This window comes from Daucus carota, chromosome 7, assembly GCF_001625215.2.
Source record: "Daucus carota subsp. sativus chromosome 7, DH1 v3.0, whole genome shotgun sequence".
NCBI classification, from domain to species: Eukaryota; Viridiplantae; Streptophyta; class Magnoliopsida; order Apiales; family Apiaceae; genus Daucus; species Daucus carota.
Genome location: NC_030387.2, coordinates 25542854 through 25559734, shown reverse-complemented (window position 1 = coordinate 25559734; position 16881 = coordinate 25542854). Strand labels below are relative to the sequence as shown.

At 32.1% G+C, this 16881-nt stretch overlaps 3 protein-coding genes across 3 annotated transcripts; all 3 read left to right on the top strand.

Annotated features, from left to right (window-relative positions):
- Positions 1–227: 227 nt before the first annotated feature.
- LOC108196088 (probable phospholipid hydroperoxide glutathione peroxidase) lies at positions 228–8932 on the top strand. Its single transcript, XM_017363186.2, has 6 exons — positions 228–500; positions 2801–2877; positions 4148–4209; positions 6342–6460; positions 7589–7756; positions 8647–8932. The coding sequence occupies exons 1-6, from the start codon at positions 258–260 to the stop codon at positions 8674–8676; spliced, it is 699 nt and encodes a 232-aa protein (XP_017218675.1). The 5' UTR covers positions 228–257; the 3' UTR covers positions 8677–8932.
- Positions 8933–9531: 599 nt separating this feature from the next.
- LOC108194790 (uncharacterized) lies at positions 9532–10326 on the top strand. The gene has a single exon (XM_017361729.1). The coding sequence runs from the start codon at positions 9532–9534 to the stop codon at positions 10324–10326; it is 795 nt and encodes a 264-aa protein (XP_017217218.1).
- Positions 10327–15539: 5213 nt separating this feature from the next.
- LOC108194789 (uncharacterized) lies at positions 15540–16292 on the top strand. The gene has a single exon (XM_017361727.1). The coding sequence runs from the start codon at positions 15540–15542 to the stop codon at positions 16290–16292; it is 753 nt and encodes a 250-aa protein (XP_017217216.1).
- The last annotated feature ends 589 nt before the right edge of the window (positions 16293–16881 follow it).

Here is a 16881-nt window from a genome sequence, read left to right as displayed (position 1 = left end):
ATCATTTCTGTGCGATAAAATTTGTAAAAATGGGGTAAATTAACAAAGACTTAAAAAAAATAATTTATTTTGAATTTTTTTGATAAACAAATCTGTTTTTTTTTTGAAACTCTCATTAAACCTATGTTATTAAAATAATCCATCAGCCAACAAGTAAATAGTAAATATTTGTAAATCAAAATTCAAAAGTAAAACAAAAATTATATATAACCACCATTTCCAATTTGTATTGGCATTGTACACATCTTACAAGACTAATGGCTACAATTTCGTCTTGTTCGATTGGCTCCGTATCGTTGAACACAGAAAATATTGTTGCCCGGAACCCGACCCAGATTGTACAATTCTCAGTTGGGTCTTCCGGGTCGGGTTTTTTTCAAAATGGGTTGACCTTGAAGACATCATCTTGTTCTCAAGCTGTCAAAAAATCAGAATCAAGTGTTGTTAGTATAAAAGCAAGAGCAGCTACAGGGAAGAGCCTTTATGATTTCACTGCCAAGGTATGCATGTATGTATGTATATATTCATCATTCTTTTGCTGCTTCTTTTTTATTTTGAAGTTATGATTGGTGAACTTGATGGAGAGTTTTAAGTTATAGTAGTATCTAATTCCATTCAGTCTTTAAGGAATGGGTTTTATTATGTGTGTGTAGTTGCTGCATACTTTACAATCATTGAATTTTTATAATAGTCTTATACCTTATACCTTATACCTTATGTATGTATGTCATTGTAAACATGAGTGTACAGATGATGTGTACCAAATTTCGCTAGCAATTTTGCATCCGCGTAGTCTTCTTGTAGTCTACGAGATATGTTTGGGATAATTAAGTGATGTTATCATGTAAATTTAGTGGGAAAAACTCTCAAGTTAGCAGGACAATCTCGATTACTTTTGCCTTTTTAGACTGAAATATGAAATCACATGTGATTTACATATCTTGCATAATTGATAGAAGAGCTTATCCAGGTTTATGTATGTTCTTATAAATGGATTTTCAGTTTCGGAGTTAAGTACCTAGTAGAAAAAACTGTCAAGCAAACCTAATGTATGTTCTTGAATTGAAGTTTTATCTTAGTCTAGAAGTGGAATTTTTTTGTATTCAGAGTTAAACATTAAAGTGGCCATTCATATCTTTTTACTCGCTGGCTTAACGAAGTATCATTTGAATCGCCAAAGTTATAATAAATATCACACATGTACCTCTAGGTATGTGTTTGGGGAGTACATTAATATTGATTACGTTGTACAGTGTACACATTTTTCTTGAATGTTACCGCAACCAAGTAAAAAGTCGTGAGTTTTAGTATAGTAAATAAGTTTTTTTAAAATCTAATTGTATTACCTAGAATACAATATCTCACAACTTTTTACTTGGTTGTGGTAATATTCAAGAAAAATGTGTAAACCTCAATCAATATTGATATCACTTCTCGAACACATATATAGAGATAATTGTTATCAATTAAGTGATTCAAATGACACCCCGTTAAGACCAGTGAACAAAGTGATATATGACCTCCACTTCAGTAACCACATTGATATTTAGCCTCTTGCTTTCCGTTTATAAGGTTAAATATCAAAGTGATCATCGAAGTGTAGCTCATATATCATTTTGCTCACCTATCTTAACGTGGAATCATTTGAATCACTAAAATCATAATAATTATCAAACAAGTACATTTAAATATCTGTCCGGAGAGTAAAATTAATTTTGATTAAGTTTTACTCATTTTTCTTGAATGTTACAACAACCAAGTAAAAAGTTGTGATATTCTGGTATTTCAGATATTATATTTAGATTTTATAAAGTTATTTACTATTTATTTTAAATTTATAGTCATTTTATTTGTTTTAATTAGAAATAAATGGTAAATAACTTTTTAAAACCTGAATATATCATTTGAAATACGAAAAATCACAACTTTTTACTTGGTTGGTAACATTCAAGATTTTTTTGTCAAACTCAATCAATATTAATATTACATCCTGAAACACATATTTAGAGGTGCAAGTTTGATATTTATTAGGGATATGTTCAATGGTACCATTGCACAATTGGTTTTTCCCAGTAGTATCTTCACTTCTATTGCTTATGTCTTTAGTAACCTTGTACATATGTTATATATATATATATATATATATATATATATATATATATATATATATATATATATATATATATATATAAAATACCCATTATGTTAAGCACAATTAGGTAAAACGTAATAGAATTGATTCCGGATTGTGAAATAATTTTAAATTTTAAATTCTTGCAAAAAAATATGCAAAAGACCTTTAAATTTTGAATCATGCAAAATGCGGGGTGAAAATGATTGATATATATTCAAATTTAATCACCAAACTTTGACCATTAATATCTCATTCACTTTTGCTCGGTTTTACATGATTTATGAGTCTATCACATGTTTTTTTTGCAAAGATATCAGGTATATAATATATTTTACGGTCTACAATTAATTCCATGACATTTTACGTAATTTCACTTAATATAAGGGTATTATATGTAGAAAATCAGATGTACATGGTTATCATAGATAGAAGAAAAAAAAATGTGATGGTACCATTGAAAGACAATTGTACAATGGTACCATATAGAATATCCCTATTTCTAATGAGTAATGATTCAAATGATACCCTGTTAAGATCAGTCAAGTGATATATGACCTCTACTTCAGCAGCCACTTTGATATTTAACTCTCCGTTTATATTGTCGTGTAAATGTCAATCAAAGTACACTAAGTAATTTATCACTTGGGAAAAATAATTTACATGCAGGATATTGATGGGAAGGATGTTAACCTAAGCAAATTCAAAGGGAAGGTTGCATTAGTTGTGAATGTTGCTTCGAGATGGTATATTCTTTTACTTGATAACTGACTGTAGTTATATTAACCGGCTTTAGTTTTGTGCGAGGAGATGTGACTAAATCATTTGTATCAGGTTCAGAGTTTTCTCTTCTTCTTAATGTTTAGCTAAATAAATGCTATTGCGAAGCTGGGCAAAAAGTTTTTTGTATGCCATAAAACTCGAATATTTTTAACGCTTTAGGAGTTTGGTTATTTGAGGTTTCTGTCTGGGGGAACTGCATTCATGAGGAAGAATGATAATAATAATTATTACTGTTACTTTTTGTTTTTACCAGAAATTCAAGGACGGGGTGGCCAACACATCTCTTGCACCAACACTTTTGGTTTCACAAATTTAGATAGGAGAAAAGACGAGACTTGATAATATATAAATCTACATATCAGTAGTCCTTGTAACTCCTGTTTACATATAGAAAGTTGATATCCTACAATGCCAAGATGGAAGTTCTATGAATTTTAAGGGATATATAATAATAATAATAATATATGTATATATATGGAGAGAGAGAGAATCCTACTCATACAAACCACTAGCATAAAAACCAATGCAATTAAGGAAAATGAGAAGGGTTGTGGGGGCCAGTTATGGCCCCGGAGGGGGCCTAGATGGGGCCTGGTTTGGGCTCTTGGGCTACCTAGAGTCTGTCCAAGACCTGTCCAGAGCCTTGGTGAGGCTCTCGTGGGCCCGAGGTGGATCGAGTGCTGACGAGGGTGGCTCGAGGTGGGTGATGTTATATAGGAGGTGGGTGATGTCATATAGGAGGCAATTGCTCAGATGCAAGCCACTAGAATAAAAACTAAACTACAGACGTTCAATTTGTAAGTGGAACAGTTATGAATTATATAATCTCAAGGAGTGTAAGCAGGAGGAGCTCGAGCCAAATGACAGCGGTGCTTAACTTATCTGCATAAAGAGGGTATCTTTTGCTTCCAAAGTAGGCTCATTTTTCATTTTTTTGTTTGAACTTGCCTACTTAGGAGATCGAGCCACACTTAGGTTTGTTTGTTGAATAGATCATATAGCGGTACTAAATAACTGTAACTGAATTTCGATTTACATAAAGTTAAAGTTAAAATTTTCGCTATATACATAAACTCCCTTAAATGTACACTTTATTTATTTATTTATTTATTATTATATGTGTACACCTTTCCTTGTGAGTTTATATTCATACGCAATTTATATGGTTGTCCTGATGTTCCTCTTTATATCTCTATTTATCATTTGATCTAACTGTAGACTTGACTTTTTCAGTGGGTTGACGACTTCAAACTACTCAGAACTTTCACAAATATATGAGAAGTACAAAACTCAAGGTTAGTTAAATATGTTATCTTTCAATGTGAATGAGTATAGGGTATTATCTCTGCTAGATGAGTGTGTATCTTATTAATGATTGTAGTATTATAGTAGTGCACTAGTGCCTACAGCTGATGGCTGTGGATTGGTATTAGGCATTGTCCAATGACAGAAATTTGAATAGTCACATACATTGCCTTCACTGAGGCTTGAATCCTCGACCTTTTATTATCAAGATAAGAGGGGTATCCACTAGGCTACAAGGCTAGAGATTGTACATTCCTTTGCTGTACCTGTAAATCCCATATTACTTTAGCATACTGCAGAAGATTGATGACGATTCCTCTCTAGGTACTTGTTATGATATCAAGTTATATGAGTTCAGAAAAAGAAGTATTTCTTCAGGCTTCTGCATATTAGGAGTGCTATAGATATCATTACAGTTAAAATCATTTATGTATTAATTTTCCTTAAGCTGTTTCTGTGTGTAGCAGTAATACAATTTTACTTGAGTAGTTTCCTTTCAGCACTGGACATGTAGCAGCCTCTGTCTCAACTAACTCTCTCTCTCTCTCTCTCTCTCTCTCTCTCTCTCTCTGTGTGTGTGTGTGTGTGTGTGTGGGTCTAAGAACTAAGATTACTCATTTGGGTAAAAGCTGCATCCATACCCAATATATGGTGTTATGAATACAAATTCATTTTTGGCAGTTTGTTTTTAATGTAGGTTTGAGTTTGGAAAGTATGAGACAAACAAAATTATCTAGCAACATATTACATATAATGACACATTAGACTTTGTATTGAATACTAGCCCTAAACCCGTGCAAAGCACGGGCGACGGTATAATTTTAAATTTATTATACATATATTAAATTTTAACATCATTTTATTAGCGTTATAGTTTTAATGAATTGAAATTTTATTAATTATATTCTCTCTTAAAGAATATTTTTTATATTATAAAATTAATAAAATTAAGAAAAGTTATATGATGGTTATTGTTTGTTTTTGAGTAGAATACTTTATAAGTAAGGAGAGACATGTTGATATGTCCCTCATTATTAATATAATTGATTATATAATTTCTTTATAAAAAAAAATTCCAAATTTTATATTTATAATTTTATTTTTAACGTCACTGTATTATAAATTATATTTAAAAGGATAATGATGAAGTTTTGGTTGTATAATACATCAGAATTGTTTGGAGTCCTTGAAACTGTTTGAATTTCTTTAGTGATGTAAGAGCAAAAGACCTCCATGTTTTACAAGACTTGTAAAGAGTACCAAACCAAACAAACATAACCAAACCAAAAATTTGTACGACTACAAATTATACCCATGTTGGCTTATTATAGTATAGTATAGATATGTTTGTACTCATTGCATACACTATATATAGTCTATATGTTTTTGTATTGTTATGACTATTTAGAAACTTAAGAAAAAAAATTCCAGTTGTCTCAATACCAATTTCCTAGACAAGTCAGTGTATGAAACATACGACGATTTAGTAATTCGGTGTGTTCCAATTTTTATTTTTTTAAGAATGAGATTCTTTAACCTGCGTTATTTCTTGTTCTTAGCTTCCTGTTGTCATGCCCCTTGCAATTGACTCCATTTTCGTGGCTTTGTAGATTCCATACATATCTTAATGTGGTCAATACCAGTCACAAATATTTTTACAGTTTTCCAAGTAAAGTCTATATATTTCTTAATTGTAGTAGAGCCGAGTTTAATTTCGGCAGTGCTATGTACATTAGCAATTTCTTTAAAGGTAGGAACAATTCTTGAGCTGTTGAATTATATTCAGGTGTGCTATCTGAATACTCTGATGCACTGCTGTATACATACTACATATTTCTGGTATGAGTACTTTATGTAGCCATATGTCTTGTAGAGTCTCAGTACTTTATGTGGCCATGAAAAGAAGAGAAATAAGGTAATTCATATCTCTGGGACTGTTCACTAAGATGATACATTGTTTTTGTTTTGAACCATCTAAAATATATGCTATTACGACGGAACAATCAATGTTATTACTTATTAGTATAATTTGAAGGTTAATGATTCTATGGGATGTCTTCAAAATTCGGCCTGAACTGATAACAGTACATATGTAACATATCATTCTGTAATCTACTTTCAGGTTTCGAAATATTAGCTTTTCCCTGCAATCAGTTTGGGTTCCAAGAGCCGGGATCAAATTCAGAGATTAAGCAGTTCGCATGTACAAGGTTTAAGGCAGACTTCCCTATTTTTGACAAGGTTCGACAAGTGTATCTCTCTGTAACAACCCCCTCCCCCGCTGAACATACACAATGCAATATGCTGGGATGTAGCAGATATTCTAAGTTTGAGTCGGCTAATATTCAGTTCTTAAATTTTCGATAACTCACCGTAATATAAAATAATTCTATAAAGGTCTTTGGAAGTGATTACAACACTCTCGTTAAGTAAAATTCCATATAAAGAATTAAACTTGAATATTAAGGAAGCATATTTATATAGTCGGTTGTACCACGTATGTTACCTTGCCAACACACCCGAACTTTGGAACAACTAGAAATTATTAAGATTGACAGACATTAGCTGATTGGCAGTGTATTTTTCGAAAAATCGAGCCCTAGATTGTAGAAAAGGATTCTGACGGGATAAATAAATGTACTCAGAATTACCATTAAGGCATGCAGGCCAAGGCTTTTGAGAAGACAATGAGTTTATAAATTCATCCAATATATAAGATTCTAATTTAGCAAGAACTTAATTTATTTACCAAAACATCAGCTTTGATCCAGAACACTTCTTCCCACAGGCCATAGATCTTCCTCTCACAGCACTTTATTTCACAGCGGTTGGGTACATCAATGACAACTTGGCCTTAGGAGAGACTTCATCGTCAAATTTTCTCGAGTCTTCAATGTTTGATCTATAGTCAAGTCTCGTCACTTGTCTTTGGTACAACCATAATCTTCTTCGTTATTGCTTCTCAACAGAAGTGGATATGTTGTGTACATGGACTAAATATTCACTTTCTTCTATAATCATCCATGAACAGATAGATGTGCGATATGCATGCAATGTGAAAATCACTAAAAAATTATTGGTTAAGCACTAGTAATTGCGTAGGGACTTGTCCTGGTCTGTCAAATAGTATTAAAACATATTTGTTTGTACAGAATATAGTATGTAACTTTGAGTTGATATCTATTAGGTAGTATAATGTGTGTGTGTCTGCATGCGTTCGTTTGCACATGCAGTTTATATTTGTAATTAGGGATCAGTGTGTTTAAGACAAAAATTGAGAAAAACAAACTGGTCGATTTTAGTTACTTTAATACAAAACTGTGAACTGCTCGTCACTTTTGGTTTTTCAATGAATTTAATACATAACAGGTTGATGTGAATGGCCCATTTACTGCTCCAGTATATCAGTTTCTGAAATCAACCAGTGGAGGATTCTTAGGTGATCTCATTAAGTGGAACTTTGAGAAGTTTTTAGTGGACAAAAATGGCAAAGTTGTTGAACGATATCCACCAACAACATCACCTTTCCAGATAGAGGTTAGTTTCTTCACTGAGGCTTAGTAAGCTTATGTTACTCTGAAGTAAGTATGTGAATCATGACAATTCTTTCCAAAATGCTCTGTTTAGATAACTATTTAATCCAGAATGTGCATCTTAAGAATCTTATTAAGTAGTAGAAAAAGTAGATATCGTACGAAAGGAATGAAAAAGTAGTTAGTTGCACAGGGTCATTCTCACATGATTATTAAGTGGGTTATACATGTCTGTAAGATAATTTTTTGAAAGACGAAAATTATGGAAGGCTAGATGTCATAAGATGCAGGGGGTTAGTGTGTCTACTAAAGCACATCATTCCAACTTTTTGTATCCCTGGGTGCTTTAAACGTCTCTTGATCATCATTGTTTGTTTTACTTGTTTACTTTTAGCTAGTTTTATAGATGGAGCGCCCAAGATGATATTTAGATTAGAAGAGGACTACCAAATATTTTCATCTTAGCGAAAAATAAAAACATCGTCGTGAACAACTGATGTAGATTCAGGCATTCAGCCACAAGTTACACGAATGGATACAACGTGCAAATCCCAGTTGAGTTTGTCAAATTGGCCATCAAGATTTTGCGAAAGAATTCGAAAACTAGTCTAAATTCTAAGACCTCAATTAGAAGAGTGAGGGAACTTCATTAAGTGACTGCTTTATGCTCATTGTACATATTTACCGCACACAAATCCTCGATGTGTTGACATTTAATGATGTTTACTTACATGTTACAAAGTTAAAACAACTCCTCTATGATATGCCTTTACGATCTTATATCTCTTATATATGTAATCACTTTCAAAGTTTTATTATTTCTGATATTTCCGATTACTTGCAGAAAATTTTTTCTGATATTTTTATTATATACTGATTTTGGATCTTCTGCAGAGAGACATACAGAAGCTTCTTGCTGCATAGCTTTCCTGGCCTTTGTTTCCATTTAAACTCTCTATGCTACGACTGCTGCTGAGAAGAACGTAACATTCTATACTTGTAAACATCGCTAAACTATATGTTACAGTCTTGCATGACATTCTTATCCAACTTGTCTTGTAGCCGGTATATATAACACTGTGGTTGGTAAAAGAATTGCAAGTTGAAGAGAGAATTTCACTTGGTTTGTACTTTGTGAATGATTAAGTATCGGTTAATGAAAATTTGGTTAAGCATCCAATAGGTGCTCTGGACGAAAATGCTTAGGTAATTGCATAATGAAAGATGCCTTAATTAGTCTATTACAAGTAATTGGGACTGCAAAGAACGATGACTATGATATATATATTTATCTGATATATAAATAGTATCCCAGTCGAACTTGTCCGTGAGTACAAAATCATTGTCAAGCAATAAAAATTTCCACATTCAATAATATCTGGGTCCGACTGTCGACTATTTCCACATTCGCACAGTAGCACTAAATTAAAGCAATAATAATCTTAAATTTGAAAAGTCAAGGAAGACCCTCCCGTGAAGCCCACGGCGGATATTTTTATTTAAACGTAGCATTTCCCTTCAGCTTTCTTATCAAATCTATATCCTCTTTTCTTTCCAATGGACAGAGACCAAGAAAAATTCCGATTTCTCAGCTTCTTAGGCATCTTCAAAGAAGCCTTCAATATCACCACCTCACACAAAAAGATTTTCACCCAAATAACACTCTCTCTTATCCTCCCTCTTTCTTTCATCTACGTGTCGCAAAACGAAATCTCCGGATTCGTGTTCGGACAAAATGAAATCATCAGCCCTAGTACAAATTTCACTGATGATACTCAAATGGAATCTCAAACATATGCCAACCCTCCAAATATCTTCTCATCCGAGACGACCTCGTTTTGGCTATTCAAGCTAGCCTTCTTCATTTCTTCGATATTACTTTCCCTCGTTTCGACATCCGCCGTTGTTTTCACCGTTGCATGCATTTACAGCGCCAAAGAAACAACTTATAAGAAGGTCATGAAAGTGGTTCCCAAGGTTCTTAAAGGACTTTTAATCACTTTCTTCTGGATTTTCATTATTTCTTTTGCGGTCATCATGGGCGTCTCACTTATAATATTTTTAGTGGTATTTCTGGTTGTAATTACTTCTGGTGTACCAAGTACCCCTGGAGTTCCAGTTATGATCCTCCTCTTAGTTTTTGGAGGAATAATTTTGTTGGGTATTCTGTATATGAGCTTGGTGTGGCAATTAGCGAACATCGTATCCGTTTTAGAGGACGTCCATGGAATTCAAGCCATGAAGAAGAGCAAAAATTTGATCAAGGGAAATTCTGGACTTTGTGCTGCCGTTTTGGTGGTACTTAACCTATGTTTTCTTGGAATTGACCTAGGGTTTAAGGCCAGTGTGGTGGGTGGAGATTCGGTGTGGGGAAAGATATTGCATGCATGTCTTTGGGCTATGCTAATGTCTATATTGAGTCTCTTGGGACTTGTCATCCAGACCATCATCTACTTCGTCTGCAAATCTTATCACGGTGAGACTATCGGGAAATCATCGCTTGCTCATCGTCTTGAGGTGTTCCACAAAGATTATGATCAGCTGGATTCCCAGGAGGAGGTTTCCATGGTTTAAATTCCTGATGTTCTTTTTCGTTGTTATTTATAAGTACCACTGTTTCTTCTTCATGCTTATAAGTTAAAAGACTGAAATATATATGTTGTGTACTGGATTGTAAAGATATTTTACTTGCAACTTTCTGAGATTATTATTGTACACTGATGATTGTTGTAATTAGCGTGTACCTACGACTGTTTCTCTAGCTTGCATACGAGTATGATCACTTCACTGTTTCTCTAGCTTGTATGGAGTACTATAAGGTCTCCGACGACCAGGTTCTATAAATTTAAAGAATACTACAAGATAATAATTATATAAATTATAATACATTCGTTGAACAATTCAGATCAATCACTGTGATGTCAACCATTGGGTATTACACAAATTTATCTAAAGATACATGACACTTATGATATGACATGCATGTAATTTATTTGAGGGGATCGGTTCCCATCAAATCTATACTCTATATATACTATATTGTAATAAGTCAATATAGTATAATTCAGGGACGAAGCTAGCCAGAAGGGACCATGGCCCCTCCTAGGGTTTTCGTAGTATTGTAATTTTTATTATATAATTTTGAAAAAAATTGTATTATATCTATATATTTATATAAATATAAAAATTTGGCCCCCCTTAAAAAATATTTGTTCCTTCTAAGAAATATTTAACATTGTAAAATAATGTTTTAATTCTTAGATTTTTCTAATCTTTGTATTAGACCAAATTTAAAAATAAAAATAAACAAAAATATGAATATATATATACAATTATACTATTTAAAAAAAATTTGTAAAATGTGATATGTGATAAATATAAATGTTAATATGGTTCTTCTTTAAAAATAAGAATCTTTGGTGGAGGTCTTATCCAAGAAACTTATACCTCACTTCACCTCTTCATTTTCATAGAATAGTTAGTCCTCGTGCATTATCAATTTATTATTTAATATTAATATTGATCTACTCATCTTCAATTTAAATTTCATCATCCAGGTAATATTTTTACTTATTTAAATTTTAACTTGTTATCTTCTAAATAAGCATAATATTTTTTTTAAGTATAATAAATATATTTTTTTGAAAAGGAGTAAGTATAATAAACATAATATTTAGTTTTTGAGATATTGTCAAAATACAATTTCATTTAGTGTGTGTTACTTGCTAATTAAAGATTACTGTATAACTTAGAGTTTATGATGAGTATCCTGATCATTTTATACTTAAATATATTTAAAGAGAAATAGCTAAATATTTTTGTTGACAATTAGATCAAATAACCTTCTCCCACTATCTCATTTTAGCCGCTTTTGATATGTATTTTAAGGGTTCGAAAATCGGACCTTTACATATTTAGTTTTTAAAATATATATATCAAATAAAAGGTTAAAATCCAAACTTAATTTTATATATGAACCGAAATTTAAGGTTACAATGCTAATGAAAAATTTCACTGTATTGAAAAAAAAATTTGGCCCCCCTACAGATGTTTGCTGGCTTCGTCCCTGGTATAATTTGTAGTCAACTTTTTAGTTATATTTTCTGGTTTGTTACTCTTTCTCTGAAAGTACAAGTCTAAGTCTACAAGGGTTGGTTCAGCTGGTTAAAGAGGGGACAAGTATCCTCTTGGTCACAGGTTCGACTCCCAAACGGAGCAGAATTTGTGATTATGCCTCCTGGATCAGAGCCTGTCGCGCTTAGGTGCGGTTTACCTTGGTTCACGTAGTTTGCAGGCTATTGCGAGGGTAGCGGCTGCGGGTTCCTACGTTAAAAAAAAAAGTCTACAACATATGAAGGTCTATTACCCCTTACATTGTTAAATAATTTTAAATACTAAAACCACTCATTACAATACATTATTATATAATATCTTATAAAAAGGTTATAATGATGTTGAAAATAAAATTATAACTTTTTTTAAGCTTAACATATTCTATTTCAATACAAACACCTCATTATAACACTAAAATATTTATAATTTCATTATAACTTTTTTTAACCCTAACATATTTTATTTCAATACATATTAATAGATCTGGAATTCAACTCCTGATACATGACATATTAATATGTAAAATATAGACTCATCAATACATAATCGATTCCACTTCATATTAATATTAATATGTAAAATATGTGATGACATATTTTACATAACCAAAAAAATAATTAAAAGCAACCAACTATCTCAGGGTCGTGGCGGCTCCACTTCATTGTCAACATAAATACTCCCGCTCCATTTCCTATCTCACACCTTGCATCGTCTTTCCCCTCCCTTCATCTTTTCTTTCATCACCATCGTCGCATATCCCTCTCCGTCTTTGACGCCGTAATGTTTTAACCGCCGACGTCAACACACGCAACCACACAACCCCAAGCAAACAGACAAACACTCTCCTTTAATCTTAACGTTTCCTTCTCATCGTCGTTTACCATTCGATTCCTCTCCACCCCTCTTCCCCTTACGTCACACATAACGCAAAATCTCCATTCGATTTCTTTTTTTTTTTTTTTTGCTAAATAATCTCCATTCGATTTCTATAATGCTTTGAGAGAGATATAGGGAGAGGGAGAGAAATCTGTGATAGTGATGTATGTATTTGTGTGTATATGTGCTAATTGAAATCGTAAAATTGATCGGAGAGTGGAAGCGGAGGATATGGCTAGAAAATGAAACACTGCATGAACGTAAATATGAAATAACTTTGTGAGAACCGTATAACTGCAACAAGCATACTGAAATTTGGTATATGTGGTATAAATATATGCTCTATTATAACTAAACCGTCGTAAGTTAACATATTTAGGTGATTAAAAACAAAAAATAAATGAAAATAAAATGGTTCCAACTCCGTCGTAACTACACCGTCGTAAGTTCACATAATTATATAATTATAGCCATTTAAAAATGAAAAATAAATGAGAACGATATGTTTTTTTCCGTCGTAACTAAATCGTCGTAAGTTCTACTCTACGACGGAATTTTTATCATAAATTCTTTATTTATTGTTAAAAATTAATTTTTATTTCCTCCTATTTTTAAATTTCAATAAATAAAACTGGGGCCCATGAATTTAAAATGATGGAAATTCCGTCGTAAGTTGCTTTATTATTCTATTGGCAGATAGGACCCACTTATATAAAACTTACGATGAAAATATGTACTTGCGATTAATTTTTGAACTTTTCACGTGAGCAAAAATGACGGAAAAAATCCATCATAATTTGGCCATCTACAATCTGTTTAGTGTTAAAAATCTGTCGTAAATACCCAAAATTGTTGTAGTGGAATCAAAATGAAAAACCTTCAATTATTCTTTTAGTTTCATCTTATAATATCAAGAAGGCAGATTATTGTTCTACAACAGAATTATTTGTCGAGTTCCATTAAAATTGTTCTATGAACAATGATGAGTCTTTTCTTTTTCTTTTCCGAAGTGATTCATTTAATTATATTGGTTGATCGAGTGATCGTGTATAATTTTATATCATCTGCAACTGTCAAGGTGAGTTTGATGTTCATGATATTTGAATTAGTTAGTACACAATTATATCTAATATGTTTCTATATAATGATTTAATTTCAATAATTTGTTTTTTTAATCTAATGACAGATAAGGTGAGTTTGATGTTCATGATATATATTCAAGCATCGTGAACAAATAATCATACGTCTTAATTATAATATATTCATAAAAATGCACCTCCATGCATACTAAATCAAAAGGATCATATACATCGAAACGAAAGAATGATCCACAAGAATTTTAAAAAAGATAGCTCATAAGAAAAATGATACTTACTAAGTTATGAACAAAGTTAAGAAAAATATATAAGTTAGACAATAAATTAAGAATGAATTTATGACTAAAAGAGTTTTTAATATACAAAGATATATATTTCATGAGGGATAAAACTAATCTGACAAAAATATCTTGATTTCGATGTGATTTGACAACTTTAGAAAGATAAAAACTTACTTCATATATAACTCAACCTAAAACCATATAGAAACAAAATTCTAAACCCCTGATCTATTCTTTGTCGTTGTGTTTTTGACTTCAACACTTCAAGTGACCCCTTAATCATTTTTAGACGATGAAATCGAGAAGATGGGCGATAAGAAAATATTGGGTCTGCACAATTTGAATCTATTCACGACGGATATCTTTATTTAAACCTATAGCATACTAGCATTTCCCTTCAGCTTTCTTATCAAAATTATATCCTCATTCCAATGGACACAGAACAAGAAAAATTCCAATATCTTGGCTTCTTGGGCATCTTCAAAGAAGCCTTCAATATCACAACCTCACACAAAAAGATTTTCACCCAAATAACACTCTCCGTTATCCTCCCTCTTTCTTTCATTTACGTGTCTCAAAATGAAATCTCCGGATTCGTGTTCGGAGAAAATGAAATCAGCCCTAGTAAGGATGTCACTGATGATACTCAAATGGGATCCAGGGCCGGCTCAACAGTAAAGCCAACTAAGCGGTTGCTTAGGGCCCCAACTCAAAGGAGGGCCTCAAATTTTTATAATTATATATATGTTTAGGTTATAATAATTAAATTTTGATTTGTATTTATGAAAAAAATATTAAAAAAATATGAATTATTATACTTTAAAAAGAGTATATATATATATATATACAATAAGGAATTATTAATAAATAAAAATAAGATTAACTTAAAAAATGAGAATTAGAAGAAGCAAATGATTTCGAATTTTTCAGTGATGTTTGTAAGTACTTAATAAATATAATACGCATATTTTTAAAATCTATTTTACTTTTCATAAGTTTTACGTTATCATAAATTATGTAATTTATATCTTTATGTTATAGTATTTTTTTTAAATTTTATTAGTTTAAATGTTATATTAATATACAAATTAGCCTAAAAATAAAAAGAACAATATATAACATGACGTATAAATTTTGTGTAAAATGTAAGTATTATTATTATGTTCTCATAAATAATTTTTATGTATAATTTATTTTATAAGAATCCAAATTGTAAATTATTTCAAATATAAAAATAAGTATTAAATAAAAATTTATTATAAATAATACATAAATTTATATATTAAATAAAATAAAAATATTTTTTTATATAGAGAAAAGGGCCTCCATTAAATTCTTGCTTAGGGCCTCATATTCAGTTGAGCCGGCCCTGATGGGATCTCAAACATATGCCAACACCCCAGATATCTTCTCATCCGAGATGACGACCTCGTATTGGCTATTCAAGATAGCGTTTTCCATTCTTTCGATATTACTTTCCCTCGTTTCGACATCAGCCGTTGTATTCACCATTGCATGCATTTACAGTGCCAGAGAAACAACCTACAAGAAGGTCATGAAAGTGGTTCCCAAGGTCTTGAAAGGACTTCTGATCACTTTCTTTTGGATTTTCATCGTTTCTTTTGCAGTGATCATGGGTGTCTCACTTATAATATTTATAGTGGTATTTGTGGTTGTAATTACTTCTGGCACTGTACCAAGTACCCCTAGCATTCCGGTTATCATCATCCTCTTAATTTTAGGAGGAATTATTTTGTTGGGGACTCTGTATATGGGCTTGGTGTGGCAGTTAGCGAACATCGTATCCGTTTTAGAGGACGTACATGGAATTCAAGCCATGAAGAAGAGCAGAAATTTGATTAAGGGAAAGACTGGACTTAGTGCTGCGGTTTTGGTGGTACTAAGCCTATGTTATCTTGTAATTGACCAAGGTTTTAAGGCCAGTGTGGTGCGTGGAGAATCAGTGTGGGGAAAGATATTGCATGCATGTCTTTGGGCTATGGTGGTGTCTATGTTTAGTCTCTTCGGACTTGTAATCCAGACGATCATCTACTTTGTCTGCAAATCTTATCACGGTGAAAATACCCATAAATCATCCCTTGCTCTTCATCTTGAGGTGTTCCTCAAAGATTATGATCAGCTGGATTCCCAGGAGGAAGTTTTCATGGTTTAAATTGTTGAGTATTGTTGAGTATTAGTCATGATGCTCTTTGTCGTTATTTAGTACCACTGTTTCTTCTTCATGCATGCTTATAAGTGATGTTTGGCAAATGCTTATTAGCCTCACTTTTTGGTTTATAAGTTAGAAGCACTTATTCGTACCGTATATGTAAAAAGTCAAAGAAGTACTTAAAAGAAGGTTGGAATACTAGCCTTTGTTTCATGAATTCTACTTTTCTCCCAAACACTTTAATCACTTGTAAGTCTTAACTTGCTTCTAACTTCTCCATCACTTTTTTACGTTAGCGGGAAGCACTTATTAGCTCACCCAAAGTCCCAAACGGCCCCAAAATCTAAATCCAATCCGTCGGTTTTTTCGGGTTTCGGTTCGGTTTCAGGTTTGATTCAGGTACTTAATGAAATAAAATTAAATCAAAATTAAAAATTATATACCTATAAAAAATATGTTGATTATTTTTTCAAAATTTGGGAATATAAAAAGGGGGCTTCACATGTTTCATTTAGTACAATAAACACGTGAAACATGCTAATTAAATCATTCAACTTATCATTCATATTTTAATTATTTAATGCACAATAAT

What these genes read in the sequence shown, in the direction of transcription:
- LOC108194790 (XM_017361729.1), top strand. Translation starts at nt 9,532, where the DNA reads ATGGAATCTCAAACATATGCCAACCCTCCAAATATCTTCTCATCCGAG.
- LOC108194789 (XM_017361727.1), top strand. Translation starts at nt 15,540, where the DNA reads ATGACGACCTCGTATTGGCTATTCAAGATAGCGTTTTCCATTCTTTCG.
- LOC108196088 (XM_017363186.2), top strand. Translation starts at nt 258, where the DNA reads ATGGCTACAATTTCGTCTTGTTCGATTGGCTCCGTATCGTTGAACACA. An exon ending in TTTATGATTTCACTGCCAAG is followed by an intron (nt 501 to 2,800) that starts GTATGCATGTAT and finishes ATTTACATGCAG; the next exon opens with GATATTGATGGGAAGGATGT. An exon ending in CATCACCTTTCCAGATAGAG is followed by an intron (nt 7,757 to 8,646) that starts GTTAGTTTCTTC and finishes GATCTTCTGCAG; the next exon opens with AGAGACATACAGAAGCTTCT.